This window comes from Vidua chalybeata, chromosome 10, assembly GCF_026979565.1.
Source record: "Vidua chalybeata isolate OUT-0048 chromosome 10, bVidCha1 merged haplotype, whole genome shotgun sequence".
In the NCBI taxonomy this organism is placed as follows: domain Eukaryota; kingdom Metazoa; phylum Chordata; class Aves; order Passeriformes; family Viduidae; genus Vidua; species Vidua chalybeata.
Window position 1 is genome coordinate 4,649,582 of NC_071539.1, and position 20,361 is coordinate 4,669,942.

The window sequence follows — 20,361 nt, forward strand, 5'->3', positions numbered from 1 at the left end:
AAAGGGAAAAGAAAAAATTAGACTATCTGGGCATGGGAAACTGGGCAGAGTCCTACAGGACACAAAGCAAACTGAAAGGAAACATGAGCTAAAAAAATAAAAAGCATCTATACAACAGTTTTATTCCTCTTTTAAACCCACATCTCTCTCCTCAAACTTCCCACACATCAGAGAAGCTGTGAACAGCAGGGTTTCTGCATGGCACAGCCACAAGACACAATCCTTTAATCCTTTGGGCCTTGAAGTTCCAGTGGCACAAAGCCCAGGGAGAGAGGGAGGGAGAAGCAGAAAGAGAACGACAAGCACAGCCTGAACAAACATGGGGTTTTTAACTTGCGAGCAGCAAAGCTGCAATGAAGAGGTAGGAAGACATCCACCCTCTCCATGGAAGGGCCCATCTGTTAACATCTGATGAAGTTACACAGAACACGTGTGCCTGGGCTAAAATTACCCACTTCAGCATCAATAGCCTGACTGTCATCTCCTCTTTCAGAGGGGGACGGCACTGAAATCTCTCAGATTTTGATGGCCACGGGGCTGCCTCCATCACTTGCCTCTGAAATCTGCCTTCTCTAACTTTAAATCAGAGCAGGTGGGAAGAGGGGAACCACCACTCCCAGCATCATGGTGTTCAGCAACTGCAGAGGAAAGCTTTGCCTGCATGAACCCCAGGAGCAGCATCCTCATCATTGCACAGCAGAGAATCTGGCATTAAAGCTGGGCTTGTCAAAGCCAAACTTTGTCAAGCAAAATACTGTAACGATACCAAACAAGGGTTTTGATAGTGGGTGGCTTTGCAAGCAACCTGCCAGGCTTCTCTGCACCTCAGAGCATCCCTCTGGCCCCCAGAGTGAGGTGGGCACTTACCCTCCTGCTGGAGAAGTGCTCCTCCCGCACCGTGCTCTCTGCGGTGTGCGGCAGACTCGGCATCTGCCTCTGCTCTCCCCTTTTGATGGATTGTCTTCTCACCGTGTGACTGGAAGGAAAAGCACACCCCAGCATCAAGTCTCAGTGCTGCAAGTGTCTGTATGCCTCAACACCTAACCCCTCTGCTGCAATGCCTTTATTTTTTCTATCTGAGAAGCCAGCTCCAAGTGTCTTACAAACTGAAACACAACACAGAAGTATCAGTTTGATTTCTGAAGGCCAGCTTTTGGTCTCATAAGGAAAAGAAGCCTACATCCTATTTTTAGGGCATTATGTTCCTCCAGCTCTTAACCCCTCATACTTTTACCTTTCCTATTATATCCCAACATTTCTCTACATCAGAAGGCTCTCCCTCACCTACACCACTTCTCTTCACACTTCTTTTTCCTTTCCTCTTATATTTCCAGCCATCCCAAGCACCAAGGCCAGCCGGGACCCCCATACCTCCCACCTCCTGCCCACACTGTCAGAAAGCCACAAAGCTCTAGCAATTTCCATTAGCATTATCATAACCCTTCCCCAAGTTCAAGGCAAATCCAGCTCAAAAGCTGATGACCCAGGAGACGTTTTCTGCGTCAGCAGAGAGATGTTTGCATCGCTTAGATTCTGGCTGCTAAACACATAGATTAAATACTTTTATTATAGCTGCTAAATATTCATGGAGACTGAATTCCTCTGCCCTCTCCTCCTTACAGCAAAGCAAATAGGACCAGTGAAGCCAAATAGATATGATAATAAAAGTCAACAGATGACATCTCCCAAAGCCCACTGTGTCCACAGGGACGCACACTCACCTCCTGGTGGGGATAGGGATGCGCACGAAGGCTTTGTACCTCAGCAGCTCCCTGTGAAACTCCTGGAAGTGCTTGAACTTCCTTTTCACGTGCCAGACAAACTCTCCATGGGTCAGCTCGATGGTGTAAACATTGGGGCTTGGTACCTGCAGGGGAGAACATCACCACATGGGATACAAGTTTTGAAATAAGCCATTTTCCTGCAGCTGCTCATCTAAAGAGCCTTTATTCAGCTTTACTTAAGGATTATTGTGTCTCTCAATTTCTTCTTCTGCTTTATTAGGTTTTATAAATAGACAGATAACCTTCTCTCCTAAGCATTTTCTGAGACACAGTCATCACTGCTTCTTCAGCCCATCAACAAGCAAGCGCAAAATTAAGGCACAAACAGCATTTTAAATACAGTTCTACAGAAATCAAACAAAATCTCTGGAAGTTCTGACCTTCTTAGTGGAAGTAAAGCGTTCAACTTCCAACACACGCACTCGGACAGGACATCCTGTGAGGTACGTCTGCGTGCCCGGCTCTTTGAACCCATGGGTGTGGTAGATGGCAGAGAAGGGAATGCACACTGCAAGGACCACAAACCCCACAAAACTGTTAGCTCAACAGCCTTGTAACAATCGGGGCATGAAAGGCAGCAGACAGCAATGCTTTAACTTGGGAGCATTTATACAGCAGCATTAATTTCAGCAAAAGAGAGCGATTTTTATTAAGGAGAGCTCAAAGACAAGGTTACACAGAAGGGACTTGACTTGAGGAGCTCAAGTATTAAGAGCCTCCTGGTTCTAAATCAGGGTCAGTGCTGGGCTTGGCAAAACCCCTGAGGCTGTAGCCTACCTGCCAACAGGTTGTTAAAACCCAGGCAGGACATGGGATGAGAGCAAACGGCTGTCAACTCACCGGTGCCTTTGGGGTCAGTGAGCACCTCCGAGTCCACCTCCTCCCCCTCCACATGGAGCTCCCTGGTGTCCAGGCTCTCGATGATGTTGCTCATGTCTGCAGCGAGCTTCTTCAGCGTGGATGTGGCTGCATGGCTTTCTGCTCTCAGAGACATCTCAGGGGCCTGCGCTCAGGAGCCGCGGGGCGCTGGGGAGAGACAGGGCAGAGCTGTCACCACTTTCTCTGCAACACAGGGCTGAGGGAAACCACTGGCAATGCATGGACACATCTTCCTTCCATCCCTTTACACACATTCATCCCAACTATCCCCACCCTACACACCCAATGGCAAAGGTTCAGCTATAAAGCTACAAACCATATCATTGCCCGGCCACATCCCAGACTTAATTCACCCAGTGCTGAGTTTCCCAGGTCAGGCTACATGAAAGAAAAGCTCACTCAGAAAATCAGTAGCAATTTTTGCTAGATGTTCTTCCTTTGAGTGAAGTAGTGCTAGTAACTCCTGGCATTATTAAGATTGCCTCTATTTCTGTGCACCTTACACAACTGCTTGTAGTGTCTGCATGCCTCGTGCTCCCCCAAGGCTCCATCCTCTCAGCAGGCTCAAAAGTTACAGCTCTAAAGGTTTCTCTTTGGGGTCAGGAGCATCCTGATCCCCACAGAAAGCCTGGGATCAACAAGGTGGAGCCAACATCTTCTGTGCTCACCCCTCCAACATCCCAGGTGTCTGCAGGGAACCAGCCCACTGTCCCTTAGTGATGGGGACACGGCCAGGGAAAAGGCTGCAGCCTGCTCAGGGCACTCAGACAGTGGCACTTAGAGGTATTTGGGCACTGGTGACTACAGCACTTCCCACCTTTATTCCCACCCATCCATTCCAGGAGCCTGAGTCACGAGAAAAATGGGGAAGGAAGAAGCAAAAAAAATAAGGAAACAAAAGTAAATCGATATATGAGGTATGGCCACTGACACTAGCACAAGCCTTCTCTGCTCATGAGTATTTGCAAACCCTCTTCCTCCTCCAGGCTCTGCATCTCACCATGGGGCTGTGGAGCTGGCTGCTGGCCCCTGCACACAGCCAGGCTCCAGCTTCTGGCCATCTCCCTGATGATGATAAAAAGTCCCTTCAATCTTTGTCCTGCTCTGCAATAAATGTCACAGCTCGACAGCTACACTGAAAAAATATGGATGGGACAAACTGGCAACATTTTACAGAAGCCAATACAAGGATGCCCATTTATCCTTGTGGAAGCTCTCACATTGTGTTAAAGAATGATTTTTCCAAAAAAGTGTGACATTTCTGATGTTAAGATCTGCAAAGAACACTGTGCAATTATTCTTGAGTGAGCTCCACAACAAGAGCTGGGTATGCCGTAACTTGGAAATAATTTAACATTTTAATAAATCATGTGTTTAGCTGCTTTTGAAAGAACATTCTTTATTATTGTTTCCTCTTGAAATAAGTCCATTATTTCATTACTACATAGGGCTGATACCATGTATGCCTAAAAACATGCTAGAAGCAGCTGCCTTCAGGAAAAAAATCCATTTGCACACAGACTTGAATCAAGAAAAACTGGGTCAATCTCTTCTCTTATACCAAAGTAAATGTAGAACCAACAGCTTCATCTTGGGAGTGAGTTCTCCAAGGACCTGGGTGGCTCTGTCACCTTCCACCAGGGGCAGGAAAAGCCACCAGAGCACAAAAGGCTTTAGGACCAGACCAGGGGAATCACTGGGCCCCCAGGTCACTTCAAGAGACCTGCATGAATAATTCAAATATAAACACACATGTGGGTACCTCCTTTCCCAGTGATACACTGAACTTTGGGGCAACATCCTGGTTTCAGCTGGGATAGAGTTAATTTTATTATTAGCTGGTACCGTGTTGTGTTTTGGATTTAGGACCAGAAGAATGTTGATAACACACTGATGTTTGAGTTGTTGCTAAGTCCTGCTTCCCCTAATTCAAGGACTTCCCAGTTTCCAGTGCTCTGACAATGAGGAGGTGCACAAAAAGTTGTGGGGCAGCATGGCCAGGACAGCTGACCCAAACTGGCCAAAGGGATATTCCATTCTACAGGACACCATTCCCAGGATATCAGCTGGGGAAATTGGCTGGGGGGTGCCAGCTGCTGCTGGGGGCTGGGCACTGGTCAGGGGACAGTGAGCAACTGCTGTATCATGAATTACTTGTTTCCACCAGTGTTATTCCCCTGTCATGACAATTATTACTGTATTTTATTTAGTTTCCATTATGAAACTGTTCTCACCCCACTGATGCCACCCTACCCAGCCCGTGCAGCCTCTCTGCAGCAGGAATTTGGCATTGGCACTGCTCCACACCTCCCTTGTCACCACTTCATGGAAAGCCAGTTCTCCCTCTTGGAAGCTTTACACTTTTCCTATTCTAACAAAGTACTGCAGGGACCTTCAATTATTCAGAGAGCATAAGGTACATTTTCATTTGTTTGGAGTGAAGTCATTCCACCTGATATAGACTGGCTTGGGATGTTTGATTTTCTCCCTGGAAAGCAGGCATACATAAACAGCATTCCCAAGGGAGGCCATGCTACCAGGCTTTCTGAAATAACCCTGGGGATAGCAGAAGGGAGCCCAGGGCCTCACTCTGCACTAATACATACATTAAAATCCTATTTCCTACTCACTTTCCTACTCAGCACTTCATGCAAAGATTTTTTTTTTTGTGTATTTCTAGCTGGGAATAAAGCAGCATCTTGCTTTGTATTTCTGTCTGCATTCACATTTAGAAACAAAACGGAATTTGGTTTTTTTTCTCCATTAGAAGATGCCTTTACTTCATGGAAACTTAATGCCCTTTCCAAAGAAGTTTTCCATGGTCAAAGAGAACATAAGCCCAAACACACTCTGGACGTGCCATGCCAGCAATTACACATGAAGGAAACCAGCAGACAAATACCACATCAACAGGGCTGGAGGAAGAGCAACAGAGGGGACTCAACAGAGAGAGGAGATGCTCATCCTCCCTCCTCCTCCTTCTCTCCTCCCCATCGTGCCAGGTACAGCTGGGCTCTTTGTCAGATTAATTGACACAGTTGGTTAATGGATAAACAATTAACCAGTGTATGCAATGATTATTTCCAAGGGACCGCAGCAGGGCTCCATAACTCAGGATTTTATTTTTTTTTTTTTTAAAGCTGAAGCTGTTTTCACAGCTGGCACAGACAAATCCTGCAATAAAGAAGAGTCCACAGTCAGATGGACTGAGTGAGTCCCAGCAGCAAGATTCCCTCCATCGAGATTAGAGCAAAATTTTGGGGTTGAGAAGGAAAATGTGACTTGCCCGTGGCCCTGTCAACAGCCCCATGAGCCTGGGCAGTGGCCACGCTCCCTGTCACAGCTGGCTGCTGCAGAGCCAGGGGATACAGGGCAAACCCAGAGCTGGGCAGGGCAGATGGCACTGGGGTCAGCTGGAAAGACAGGACATACCACACCCCTCTGAAAGCTTTGCCAAATTGCTTTACAGAGCTCTGCTCCATAAGAGCTATTTAACCTCTTGGGCAGAGTTTCCATATGGACACTCTGCATTCCCATGGGCAAGCTGAGGAATGCCTGGGTTAATCTGCAACAGGCTGGGTGCAAACAGGCACCAGACATGGATATCCAGGATTTTACCATAAATCAGGCAGGCTACACCAAGAAGGCCCTGTCTGTCCAGTGCCACTCACTGCTTGCACTGCTGATGGACTACAGAAGGGAATTATAAACCTCTGATACTGAACTCAAGTGATACCAGCAAATCACAGGAGACTGCAAATAACAGGATGAAACTTCAGAGAAATAAGTGCTGCATTTCAGCATTCAGCTGTTGCCATTCAAGATAGAAAATAAACAGTGTGTTTTTTAAAGGAAAATAAACCCAAACAACCAAAAGAGAAAAAGCAGGGTCTGACTGAGTCAAGAACCAGCAATCCGAACAAAGGCAAAATCTGTGCCAAGATGAACAAACAGGACTATTGCCTGTGAGCCAGGAAGGAAGAGATGATGAAGAACACAGGAAAACTCAGACCTAAAGCATGTGACCTATGAGAACAGTCTCAATACTGAGAGAAGGCAGAGAAATGTGATAGCAGACTGCAACTCTGCAGAAGGTTGCTGTGATCAGGGTGGACAAGAGAGAAGTGCTCTGAATGAGAATCACAGAATGGTTTAGGTGGGAAAGGACCTCAAAGATCATCCAGTTCTAATCCCCAGCCATGGGCAGGGAAATCTTCCATTATCTCAGGTTGCTCCAAGCCCCCTCCAACCTAGCCTTGAACATTTCCAGGGATGGGGCATCCACAGCTTCTCTGGACAACCAATGACTCAGCACCCTCAAAGGCAGGAATTTGTTCCCAATATCTAATCTAAACCTACTCTCTCTTAGACCAGTTTCACTGCTGGTCTAAATCAGAGACTATGGAGAAAGCCCTATCTAATTGCAAAGACATGGCACTGCCTGAGGAGGGGTTTGCAGAACCCCAGGGCTGAGGAAGGCAGAGGAACAGTTGGACCCCAGCACCCACACCCCAAACCTGCTGCTGGGGCAGCCAGGAGCTGGTGTGGCAACCTGTGTTTGAACAGAGGGAAGGTGCTGCTCTGGCTTTATCGGGCTCAAAGTCTGCCTGGGCAAATGCAGCAAGAAGGAAAATGCAATGAAAAGACTCAGCAGTAAAGGAAAACCTTGGGAAAAAAAAGAACAGATAGGGGAAAAAAGGAGATGATTAAAAACTGGAAGATTTTTACATACTACAAACCCTATAAAGACAGCTGACACTGCCTTTGTCCAACTCAGTTCTCATATTAATTACTTCCTCTTGAAGCACCACTTAAGCTCTCTGCCTTCTGTCCCAGGCTATTCCCACTGCACATGACCCCCAACCTCTTGAACTAGTAAAATATATACACTGGAAATAATGACTGCACCAAGAATCAGCCAAGATTTCAACTGCAGGGACAATGACTAAAAAAAATACAAAATAACTATACTAATCCCTGAGACCTTGTAAATATACTGCAAACCTGTAGCTCCATGCTGCAACTTTGCAAGCCCGATATCTACTCGTTATTTGCCATTTTGGTTATGCTTTAACCCCAAGTTATTACTTCAGGGATCATATGACCATCTCAGACTTCACTAAAGAAAATTTTTTTCTACTTGTTGCACAGGACAACAAAAGCACAGCTTTAAAGGCGTGGAAACTGGAAGGCAGAAAACACATATTTTTGTAAATATTCATGAACAGTTCTGTGTTTTGAAGACACTGACGTCCTGATGTGAAAATGTATGCAGCTGGTAATAGCACAGACTACCTAAAACTTGGTCAGCCTAAGTTTATTCTGTATCGTGGCAGATCTGAAACAAGCTCAGATAATTACAGCTCCTTAATGAGGTTCCGATGCTGAAAAGGACCACACGAAGCTATGAAACCCAGAAGAACTTCATTTGGAAAAAATGAGAAGCAGAGAAAATACATCCAGGAAAAACAGACATTTCCTGCTAATGCCTCTCAGGGTTTGATGCTGTCTCAACTCATCCCTATGGTGAGAAACACTATAATCCCTGAAAATTATCTCATTCCTGTTCTCATGACATCTCTCTCAGTACAGTGACCTTTTGGCAGGGGCTGTGACAAGTGACCTCTCTTCCCATACTTGGTTTTCTCCTGCAGGCAGTGCCCATGGTGGGACACACAAAAACCTCCCAGGCTGCCTGGAGCAGAACAGACAGGCTCAGGCCAAAACTGGGCAGTGAAATGGGGTCACTAAACACCAAACAAACAAACAAACAAACAAAACAAAGCCCAAAGAATCGGAGCCATCAATTCTCTCTCTCTCCTCCTGCTGCTGCCAGGAGCCTGGGTGGAATAAGGGCACCAAGAACCCAAATGAAATTCCAAGGAATTCCCATGTACGATGCCCTCAACAGCTTTTTGTTCTGTCTAGTGGTGGTGAATCTTTCATGCATGTAAATATTTCCTAATTCATCCTTCAATTCATTCAATTTTAAACCTAAAATTAGCTTTGGACCACTCTGTGTTGGGGAAATACTCTCATCTAGTAAGAGTCATTTCTGAGGAGTTCTCCTCCAGGAGAAGCTGGGCTTGCCAGCACCCCAGATTTATGCCCTGGTACACCCTCCTTCCACAGCTCTGGGCAGAGGTCAGCCCTCCATCACAGTTAGGAAGTGTTCCCTGTGCTCAGGATGCCTGCCAGCACCTGCAAAGAGCATCCTGCTTTTCCGGCCCAGGAAAAATCACCATACTCACACCAAGCAAAATAGACACTGATTTTATCTTTCCCTCAATATTTAATCAAAAATCCAGGGCTCTTGTAGGTAGCATGTTGCATTTCCTAACTATGAAACTAAAAGACAGAAGGGTTGAAAAATGCTCAGCAATGCCTTAACCCTGTTCTTCAGTTCAGTACATGGAAAACACGCAGCCAGAGGAGCCAACAGCCAGCAAGAGCAAATGCAGACGCCTCCTGAAAATCTGCCCTTCTGGATGCTCATAATGCAGGGGCAGTGCAAAAGGATTAGAGTTTGTTTTTTAAAACACACAAAAAAAGTCCTTGAATAAAAACCAAAGCATTGCTCCTACCCTGGAAAGATCTGGAGCTGGAGAACTGAAATAAAAATCCAGATCAACAGTAGACACATTAAAACATCATCCAGACCTAATTTGCTTATCTTTACCCCAATCTTAATAAAACCAAAATATTTTAAAATATTGTTTCCAAAACAATTATTCCCACAAAGTGCCCACATTTAATAGCAATACCTCTAAAAGCAGAAACCGATTAGTGCTTCCTGCAGCCCAGTTCCCTGGCTCTGCATTATTGATTTCCACAGTCCTTGCCACGTGAGGCTTATTGCCAAGCCACAGCCTGCCCACAGGAACAGCAAAGTCACAGGAATCCACACGGCCTGTTTGTAACAGGGCACGAGATGCTTCAAGGCTGGGATGGCCTGGAAATAACAGGTTCATCTTTGGAAGTCCCTGCTGCACTAGCCACACGGAGCAAAGCCCGTTCTGCCCCTGCACATGGCTCTGTAGCATCCATCCCACAGCACCTGTGCTACAGAAAAGGACACAGAAAAGCCAGGCAGGTCAAGGGAAAGGATGAGGTAAGGCACTGGTGACTAAGCCACGGCTTCAGCCAGAAAGCCCCTCCGTGCTGGTTTGTCCCCACACCCAGGCCCAGCCTAAGCATCAGGCACCTCCCAAGGACTCGTTTCATTTGCTTTACAGAACAGCAAAGGGAAAACATAAACATCCTCAGATGGGCAGTGCCTGATCTCATGCTGATGTACTGGTTGCTGTGGCTCCATCTCCCCCTGCCCAGCAGCACCCCAGGAGCACCATCCCTGCTCCCTGGGCTGCCACAGGAAGTGCAGCCTCCCCAGGAAGCTGATCATTAGGTATTTATTGCTAATTAAGGCTGGCCCTACACATACTAATTCACCACCTTGTTTTGGATTGCTCAGGCATGGACAAAAGTGTTTAAGCACAGCACACACACCTGGGGCTGTGCATCCTTCAGGGATCACCACCAGTCCTACAATCCCTGATGTGGTCCATGGGAAACACCCTGCAGCCCTAAACCCAGGAGCACTGCACATAACACCCCTGAAAACCAGGACAGGGGATGCCCAGAGCCTCTGGAATCTGGTTACTCACTCCCACATACCCACTAGCACTATAACTGCATGCAGGCAAAGGGAATCAGGTGACAGCACCTTGGGGATCGGCTCCATCTCAGCATCCCCAAGCCACACATCCAAGAGGCAACAGAGTGGTCAATAGAGTCCTGGGCTGATGGAAAAGAGGGGATTGGAAACTGCCTGCTGCAAAGAGCAAACAGCAGGAAGGCCAAAGCATACAGCACTTCTGGGTGCTGACAGACACACAGAGCTCGGCACAAGACAGAACTCACAAAAGCTTTATATAAAATCCTAAAAGCAAGGAGCTAACCAAAGTGATGGTGTAATGCACAGGACTCTTAGAGTGACCATCTCCATGAGGATCAGGGATAACAGGGACCACCACAATGCTCACAGGATGATACGCATGGCTGCAGCTCTTATCCATAGCCGAACACATCACACAAATACAGCACATATTTTTGTGACCTAAATGTATAGATATCTATAGGGCTGATGTCCTGTACATCACTCAACACTATTCTGGTATCTCCCAGTGCCACGTGTACTCCAGCAACCGCCACCTGCCAAGCCACATTTCCGCAGGGAATTCCTGCAGCTCGGAGACAAGCGGGCATGCTGGCAGGCAGCCCAACACCTCCATCCCTCCCTTCCTTCCTCCCACAGTGAGGTTAGGTGGCAGCTGATAAATGCAAACACAGACCTTCATGTATCTCCTACCAGCCAAGCTAATTCCAGGGAAAGCACTGCAGCCTGTGCTTGGGAGGGATTCAGCAACTGCACCAGGATCTCAGCCCTGCACGGGCACTGGCTCCTGGCAGCAGCTCTAGATCACGGCAAAGAGCACAGGGATGTGTCAGGAGGTCATGTCACCATTCCTGCTGCTGACTGAACTGTTCCCATTAAGTGGGAACATGACTTTTCTTTCTCCTTCTGCTTTTTTCCATGTGAAAACACAGAGAGGTGATTTTGTTGACCCTTTGCATGACCTACTCAAAGAAATGAGAAATTCCCGTGGGTATCACAGCAACAAGGAGTAGCAGATTTAGACCGTGTATTTTTACTAATAGTTCAACTAAAAGTTTAACACTTCAATAAAATGCTGTTTCTATTGTCTTGACTTTTGGGAGTTTGCTTGCCCTAATGAAACTTTTCAAATATTTTCCATTTAAAAAAATACCAAACAGTTGGCAGGGAGCAGAGGGCCATGATGGAGGAGGAAAGCAATCCTCCCACTAAAGAGTCCTACTGTTAGTGTAGTCCCCACTACAGTGCAGAAATCAAATGTTCTCACGTGAGCAGCCAAGTCCAACTCCCTCCCCTGCCTGGGGAGTGCAAGGCACAGGCTCATCTCCCAGGGTGGCTTCACCACACCACCACCAGCCTCAAGGACAACCACTGCAGGGTGAATATCACCAGAGTTTTACTGATGCTTCTGTCCCTCTTAGAGGCAGCTCCAAGTGCAGGGCTGGGACCCGCACGCAGGCCCACACAGGTGTCTGCACGGTGCCATCCCACGCTGATCCTTCCTGGCAGTGTTAACCAAGCCTGTGACTGCTCAGGCTGAACATGAACCTCTGCCCAGCTTTTGTGACTGTGCATACTCTGTGCCAGAAGTGTACTTTGGTAACCCAAAGCACGGGATGACTTCTGGTTAATGGGTGTGAGAGGAACTGTGGCACCTTGGGGTCACCAGGCTGTCCCAGCAAGGGAATGTCCCAGCTCCTCTCTCTGCTCCTCAGCCAGAATCCTGCTGCTTCCCCATCCCAAACAGGACCCTGCACCACCCTGAAAGCACTGTTACTGAAAGGAGCCAAAGTGCAAAGCCCCATGATGTGGTGCAGACACTCTCATCACCCCAAAACGCTCCTGTACTCCTGCCTGCAAACCTGGATTCAGCACCTTTCCAAACTGAAGCTCCCTAGTGATTTTTAATGTTTCATTTAGCAACGCTTTTAAACGTGTTTGATGCATTCTGGTTGATAAGCTCCACAAGAATTTGATGTCTCTGTCCTCATTTGACTTCAGTTATTTTCCAGTCTACTCTTAAAGCTGCAGTGCTCAGTGGCTGCAGCTCCCACCATCGAGCTGGGACACCCAGCACTAAAAGGCTGTTGTACAATGAGGCATCATTCCAAAAAACCAGCAACAGCAGGTGCCAGAGGTGACAACAGTAGGGTGCATGTCTGCTCCTGACCCACGTTTCCAAGAACAGCTGCTTTTCCTCAGTATAGTCAGCAGCAACACAGGCAGACACCAGCCCTCAGCCTCCCTTTCACCCAGAAAACCCCAACCAGTTCCCAAACAGCTTCATCAGTGGATCAGAGTAACACCAAGGTCTCACAAGAACTGCATTTTCCTTCTCTTCTTTAGTGGCCAGCTAAAAAAAAGTATTTGTGACTGTCTTGTTTACAAGAACAAAACAGGTGGCTTGGGGAAGTCCCAGAGGTACGTGTAACAGAATCCATTATACCAAGCTCAGAGGGCAGAGGTAATGCTGTCCCCAAGACTTCAAAGAGGGCTCCAGGTGGCTTTGCAAACAGCCTCTCCCATGGACACCCTACATGGTAACATAACAGCACCTGGGACACAGGGTACTCAAGCTAGTGAAAAGTTAATTTTTCTATACCTTGAAGTGTTTGATTCATTATCAGAATTAAGGATGAGTAAGTAATTACAGTAATTGTGTTCTGATTTCGCAAATAATTCTGGAATTATGGCTGAGGTTTCAGACTGAGATCAAATCCAGGGAAATTTAATAAGAAATTGTCTGTTATGAAGCAGTAACTTGCAGAAACAGAATAGCTCCCTTATGTTTCTTTCTTAAATACAACTAAACACCTGCAAATTTATTCAAAATATCTCATTTACATACACTGACAATACTGACAGCTTGCTTAGAACAAAATAGATGCTGTGGACAAATTTTTTTTTAACCACTTTCCTAGAGGGGAGAAACAATGCCTCGATCAAGCCTGCACAGGAGCCCACTGATGGCAGGCAGGGAAAGATGATGCTCGTCTCAGAGCTCAAATCAAGCCTCAGCTGCCTCCTCTCTCCTCTCCCCCACCCAGATCTCCAGACCTCCAGCATCTTACAAGCAACAAGGGTGTCTGGCCAAGGCAGTCACCCTGCAGTTCATTCTCCTTTTATGGAAAGTCCTTTACGGTATTTTCCCCACAAATTCCTAGAGGAAATCAGAGCATTAATATTATGACTTACAAGCTTAACCTTCCAGACCTTAGCACATAATGAGGCAAAAATTAAAGACTATTTTTCTTTCAACTGCCATGACCTTCTGGAGCAGCACTGCCCAGAAAAGTGTTTGCAGAGAGTTTTCTGCATGTACAAGAAAGCTGTTTGGCAGGAAGAAATGCAGTAGTTTTGGGAGAGAAGTAAAAAAGGCTAAACAGGCTCAGACAGCAGTTCCCATCTTGCCAGTTCTTTCTCCTGGTGAACAAAATGGCTCACTTGCCATAACTGCTGCCAAAACTCTGCAGGATCGGGTCGAACCACAGAGATTTCAAAGCCACCGTGAGTCATCTAACTATTCTTTCTTGGTACGACTTAACACTGGGTGGGACACAGAAAAAAAAAAAATCAATTTGCAGGAAACCTCAGTCATGGAAAAATATACTTCAGAACATCTCACAGGGACTACATAAATAGCAAAAGAGAAATGAGAAAACAAAGTACTTCTTTCTGACAAGACTACGATGCACTGCCTGCTCTCCAAATTGTTTCAGCTGCGACAGAGAGAGGACAGTTGATCTCCCTAGAAGACCCCAGCAGCCACGAGTGCACCCAAGAGAACCACAAGTAAGGCAGATTTGTGTTCTTCATGTGAAGTCAACTGCATCATGTAACTGCATCTTACTTGAATTGAAAGAGAAAATACAAGTGCAAACCATCCAATTGCTTCACCTCTTGAGTGTCACATTCAAAGCTGGTTGGGAGTAAGAACACTTACTTTTTAAATAAAGAAAAGCGCCAGCAGCAGGGTCGGCTTTAGCCAGGTACTGGGTTGCAGTTAGAGGTCCTGCCATGACCACAACACCTCAGCTACTGAAAGTGTTGGAAAGGTCCAATTAATTACTGTTGCTGGTTTATTTTTCCCCCGCCTGAGGGCTTCCTGGAGGCTTCAAGCAGGAGTCAGCCCAGCTGATGGTGAGAGATGGTTCATCTGACTCAAATGCAACGCAGTGAGCACTGTGCTCACCAGCGGGTGTTTTCTGGGTGGGACAGAGAAAAGCAGGAAGAACAAGAAATGAGTATTTCTGATTAATAAAATCCTGCCAGAAGTCTGGCTGGTAAAATGGGAGAAGTTTCTAGGAAGTGGTTCAGCAATGAGTGCTAGTGGCAAGGAAAAGCCCTGGGACACAGCCTCAGCAGATCCTGGAGGGGAAAGAGAAGCAAGTTCTTGCACGGCCAGACAACCAGAAACTGCAACTGGCTCTGAATCAGCCACCTGCACAGGCTGCGACAGAGGCTGTCAGAGCACTGCTCTGTGGGACATTGTCTGCCTGGCACTGCCTTTTGTCTCTGTGCTCTGGAACACTTACTCAGAGAAGAGAGGACCCTCTGTGCCAGGACCACCTCACCCAGCCCTGGGGAAGAAGATGTAAAGTGCCCCCAGCTCACTAGGATCTTGCTGCCAGGGTTTATCAGTAGGTTTATCTTATTTCTTCCCAAAAAGAACCCTTATGTGAAGACTGCACACGAAGGATCACTGCACTGGCAGAAAGAAAAATGTAATCAGGAATCAAGCCCACTCACAGCCTGACCTGAAAAACGCAATCCAGGAAACGGAGTTTAATTCTTTCTTCACCAGCAGGTGTAAGCCAGGGAAACAGACCTCAAAACCATGAATATTCTAAATATTTGCTGCTGTCAGTATAGTGTGCACAGGACTCCCCCACCCAGACAGAAAAGTCTCCTTCTGTCAAGTAAATCCGCCAATACTGATGAGGTTTCTCATCCTCAGCCCTGCAGCTCCTCTCCCAGAGGCTTACCATGGGTGAACAGTGGAAGGGTGCTCTTTCTCTTCTGAAAAACATACACCCCACCACTACTCACTATTTTAATTACACTTGCCCTTTTATTACAGCCTTTCTCCCTAAACAGTGAGTTCCTTAGTGCAGAAGATCACTTATTTTATCTATTCCTCCTCTGCCATAGAAAACTGCATAGAAGAGGAAGGGACAGTGCTGTTACTCTAAGGTAACTAATGCAAACTGACTATTTTGCTGTCAAATCCTACTGGAGGTGTAGCACCATTTTATTTGATGGAGCTCAGTGTGGTCCACTCTGTGTCCCCAGGGAGCAAAAGGGAAGATTTAAGGGCAAACAAATCACAGAAAACCAAAGAGCACAAAGGTAAGAACACCACACGCAGCCAACACCGGCTTCAGTGCAGACTTGGCACAGATGGGCACAGCCTGAGTGCCAGGGTGTATTCCCACCCAGCCCTACGCTCAGACACTTTTTATTGGCATCCAAGCAAGCACGGTAGCCCAGAAAGACTATGCCAGGTAATTACCTCAATATTAAAGCCCCACATTCTGTTTTGGCAACAAGTCCTGGGCAGGCTCTCACCCTTGCAGAGCTGATACCATGCTCGCTGCAGGAGCAACAGCAGATCCTCTGGCATTTGCCCCATGCCCCTTCCCTGACCCTTTTTCAGCAAGATTGCCCTGACCTGCATCTATTTAGACCCGTGCAAACCACAACTGTTTTTAAACAGAAGTTTTTAGTCTCTGAGACAAAACTGGCCTCCCTTCTGGGGTGTGTGGCTTCCTCTCTGCCTGGTGCAATCCCAGCTCTCCAGTGTGGGAGCAGCAGCCACCAGACAGCTTCTCTCCCCCTCTCCCCACACCATCAGATGGGTGCCGAGCTGTCTGACAGACACAAGCCCCACTCTCACTTTGTTATGTAAACCCCCAGGTTTGGGTGTTTATCTGCTCAAAGGATCCAGAAATTACTAAATGCCACCACAGCGCGTGGGCACGAGGAGCGAGGGATGTGCGAAGTGCTCGGGGCAGTGGCGACAGCACACGATGCTCCCACTGCTACTGCGTGGAAACAGAGAAAACTCCGAATTCCAAAGACAGAAATATATATAAATATAAAATTCATGATCTTCTAAACCACATTTCACTCCTGTTTGTTCCACCCCTTGCACAGGAGCCAGGGTGAGGGTGAATGTCCCATCACAAGGGCCATGCCTGCCCTGTGCCACCCTGGACACCCTGTGTCAAGCAGGTGAGGGAGCAACGTGGCAAATATTTTGTAAATAAAACCTGGCAAATGGAGCTTTTTCCGTAAGTCCCTCCACCACTTTCTGCCTTCCAGGGTGTCTGCACAGGCAGAGCTGGTATGTACATGTATCACATGGACCACAAGTCCATGGAAGCGAGGGACAGGGCAGACGCACCTGGCTAAATGTCTGTTAAAAACTTATTTATACATCTAAAACAAAACAAACAAACAAAAAAAAACAAACAAAAAAAAAAAAAGAAGAAAAAAAAAAGAATTGACACTATATATCTATCTCTATCCCGCAGCTCAGCAGAGCTGAAGTCTGGCCCTGCATAGGTGGGTGCAGAGAAGCCAGGCTGCACACAAGCTGCACACACATCCCACCTCTCAGAAGAAGCACAGCAAGCAGTACCTAAATATGGACTGAAAAAGCTCTTATTTTGGAAAAAAAAAAAAAAATCCAAAAAAAGGCTGGCCAAGGTTTTGTGAAGGGAAATAAAAAAAGACAGAGCCACAACTCCTGTCAGGCAAATGATCATGACCAAATTTCAGTCCCTGCAGGAGCTTCCAGGGTACAGGGCATGTGAGAGCAAGTTAAAAACACATCATCAAATAATTGCCAGTCAGGCAAAAGGCATGTAAAGGTTTGCTCTCGCCCTCCTCCTTCCTCACTCTTAGCCAAGACCAGGTGCTGACACTCCAGAAGAAAATCAAATTGCTTTTTCAGCTCTGTTATACACAGATTTAGGACCGCTGGGCAATTCTGACTCTCACTAAAGCTTTATTATTATTATTTTAAATGACTTGCTGCAAAATAGCTGTAGCAACATGAAATTAAGGAACTACCTGTTTGCAACAAAGGCATCAGAAAGGTGCTGCTCCTCATGGACTACGATGGCTTCCTGCAGAACTCTAGCAATTTCAGTCCCTGAGTTTCCCCTTTGATGTATTCACAGGGTACAAACAGAGAGAAGATAAACTAGAAGCCTCTATGAACATCAGTAACTTATATCTTTCTCATTATGCCATTTCAAGGAATAACACTTGTGGCAATGCCAGCATTTAAGTGCATTCTCCTGAAATTTCTTTCCCTGAAGGTGTGATAACCTGCTTTAAATCAATTTTCAGAGAAAAAATAACTGTAAAACCCAAGTTCAGCTGGCTGAAATTTCACTTAATCATGGAAGAGATTTCTCAAATCACTGCTGGAGATAAAACCCACTCCCTTAAAACATCTTTCCTACAGCACACACACACCTGTAGTCAAACGAGCACTTCCTAATTTACAGGAGTAACAATGTCAAAATGACACAACCTTTTACACTTTGTTCCTATTAAAAGTAACAAAAATTTCTAGGAGAAGCACAAGACTGCAGCCTGCTTTGTGAAAGATTAATTTCACCAGCAATGATGACCTACCTAGTACTTACAATTTCACTCACACACGTGAAACAGCACCTTCAGCAGTTCAAAGAATGTGCAATTCTGATACCAGCACACTCTTTCTCAGCTGCGAGAGCTCGGGAGACACCTGTCAACAACAGCATTTTCTGTGCCAGGAGTTCAAGCCTCTCAAAATAAGAAGAGCATCATGGCCTCCAGGAAAAGTGAATTTATTAAGTCTTCTCCAGGAAGATCAGAGCCTCAACACTAATTTTCAATAATCCTGAAAAGGATTATGTTTTATATATATATATATATATATATATATATCAAGATAAAATTAAAAACACAAATGAGCATTTAAGTGAAAACCTTCAATCGTTTCTACTTAGGAAAGTTAAATCTTGGCAAAACCAAATTCAATCACTCTACCTCTCAAACTTTCATTCAGTCGGCTGAAGCAGAGTCTGCACCAATCTCTAAATTTTAACAGGTTTTTTCAGAGGGATCTGACCTTGGCCCTGAGCCACAGGGAGCTCTGACCAAGCCTGGGGCTGGCCTCCTCTCCAGAGGGAAGGGCAGATCCAGGGCTCAGTATCCCAGCCAGCAAACCCAGCAGCAATACAGGTGATGGGGACATCGTGGGACGTCACCCACGTGCTGCACCCCCAGGCCTGGGAGAGGCCAGACACACTTTCCCACTGCAAAAAAACTGATTTTACAGGCTTAGGGCTACCTGATGGCAGAAGGACAGGAAGAAGGGCTTCTTTCAGCCACAGGCAAGGGCATGGCAGGTGCACAGAGGGAACTGTTGGGGGGAACTCTGCAGCAACCCCCTGAGCCCGGATTGGGGATCCCAGCATCGCTGGGGAGTGCTCAGCATCACAGGGTAACAGTGACCCTGAGAAAAGGGCTCTCAAGCAGCAAAGGAAGGGGAGCCCACAGACTCAAACTCAGAGTTTTCCAATTTCTGGCTAAGCTGGGCTGGATTTGGCCATGAGACCCAAGTCACAGGGCTAACACTCCTGTGAGCATCAAGAGGTGGTTGGAAATTAAGTTCCCTGGTTACCTGCGAGCCTTTGGCATGAGCTCACATTTATCAAATGACAGAGACAGCACAGGAGGGAAAACACAAATTCTTGAGTGATTAAAGACACTCGAAAGAGAGCTCCCACCCTTCGAGCTGCAAACACAGGCAGCTCGGAACACAACGCCGTACGCAAACAGGGAGCTTTTGTCCCAGCAGCCATGGGCACGCCGGCCTCGCCGTGACATCCACAGTTACCATCTTCCACCAGTGTCAAATCAGCAGAGCTTCATCCACCCAGTGCAACTGCCGGTGCCTGGCCCCAGACAGCCCCACTGGAGGCATCGTGCAGATTTACTGAAAGGAGGGATGCGGGGAGGCACTGTCCTTCTGTGTGCAGAGGGCCCTGCTCAGCCCGGGAAACGCTTCCAGAGCCAATGGAGCTGCACTGACTCGAACCACGGTCCAGCTCGGACCGGAGGCACCTTGGGGCTGAAGATTTCTAGAGAGCATCACGCCAAATAAAAAAAAACAGCAACAGGCAGAAAAGGCTTTCACGGCAAGAAACCCGCCCCGCAGCTCGGTAGAACGGGTTGTGTCAGCACGTTTGGTAACTCTCAGGGTTTTCTCATAGCCCAAGAACGGCGGGTGCGGAAGGGACGTGGCAGGGTCACGGCTTCAGCAGTGCCGGGGACGCTGAAGTTCAGCACATCGCCGAGCTCCCCAACCCGCGCTGACCGCAGGGCACGACCGCACCGACCCAAACCCACCCTTTCCACAGCACGACAAACGCGCAAACCATCCCGAGTGTGTCCGACAGGCGACAAACACCTCCCCGCAGCAAAGCCTAGCCAAGCAAAGAGCCCGGGCAGGGCATTCACTTGAAAACAGACGCCCTGCGCTGAAGTCACCGCAGCGCCCCGGGACGGGCGCCCACTGCGGGGCACCCCCGCGGCCGCACCCGCCCGCACCTACCTCCGGCCCCCGCGGCCGCGGGTGCCCCATGGTGCCGTCAGAGCCAGCCGGGTGCCGTCCCTCTCGCGGGGCAGCAGCAGCCGGAGAAGGCAGCCCAAGGAGCCTCCCTAGCCCGCCCCCGCCCGCTGTGCTCCAGGAGCGCTGCCCAGGCCCGGCCCCCGGGCCCGCCCCGCTGAGGGCACCGCGGCCGCTCCCGGGAGCGGGACACGGCCCAGGGGAGGGACGGGCACCCCCGCCCCGCCCCGGGGTGGGCGTGAGGAGCCGAGGGAAGCGCAGAGTGATCGAAAGAGGAGTAACTCGGTTGTTTTAGCCTAACTTTGCGGCGTGCGGAGGGGATTTGAGACTCCTGCGCGCTCCGAGTGCCGCTTCCACAGGGAGCACGGTTCTCCGGACACTCCAGGAGGGAG

The 20,361-nt window shown here is 47.7% G+C and overlaps 1 protein-coding gene across 2 annotated transcripts in view; it reads right to left on the bottom strand.

Moving 5' to 3' along the window:
- The window catches only part of PLD1 (phospholipase D1), a 62,247-nt gene extending 42,232 nt beyond the window's left edge, over positions 1-20,015 (bottom strand). For both annotated transcript variants that reach the window (XM_053951715.1, XM_053951714.1), the window contains exons 1-5: positions 19,955-20,015; positions 2,625-2,810; positions 2,165-2,292; positions 1,722-1,867; positions 868-976 (exon numbers count right to left, since the gene is read on the bottom strand). In XM_053951715.1, coding sequence (XP_053807690.1) covers positions 868-976; positions 1,722-1,867; positions 2,165-2,292; positions 2,625-2,778 — 537 coding nt within the window. In that variant the 5' untranslated portion in view covers positions 2,779-2,810; positions 19,955-20,015. The remainder of the gene's footprint in view (positions 1-867; positions 977-1,721; positions 1,868-2,164; positions 2,293-2,624; positions 2,811-19,954) is intronic.
- Between the last annotated feature and the right edge of the window lie 346 nt (positions 20,016-20,361).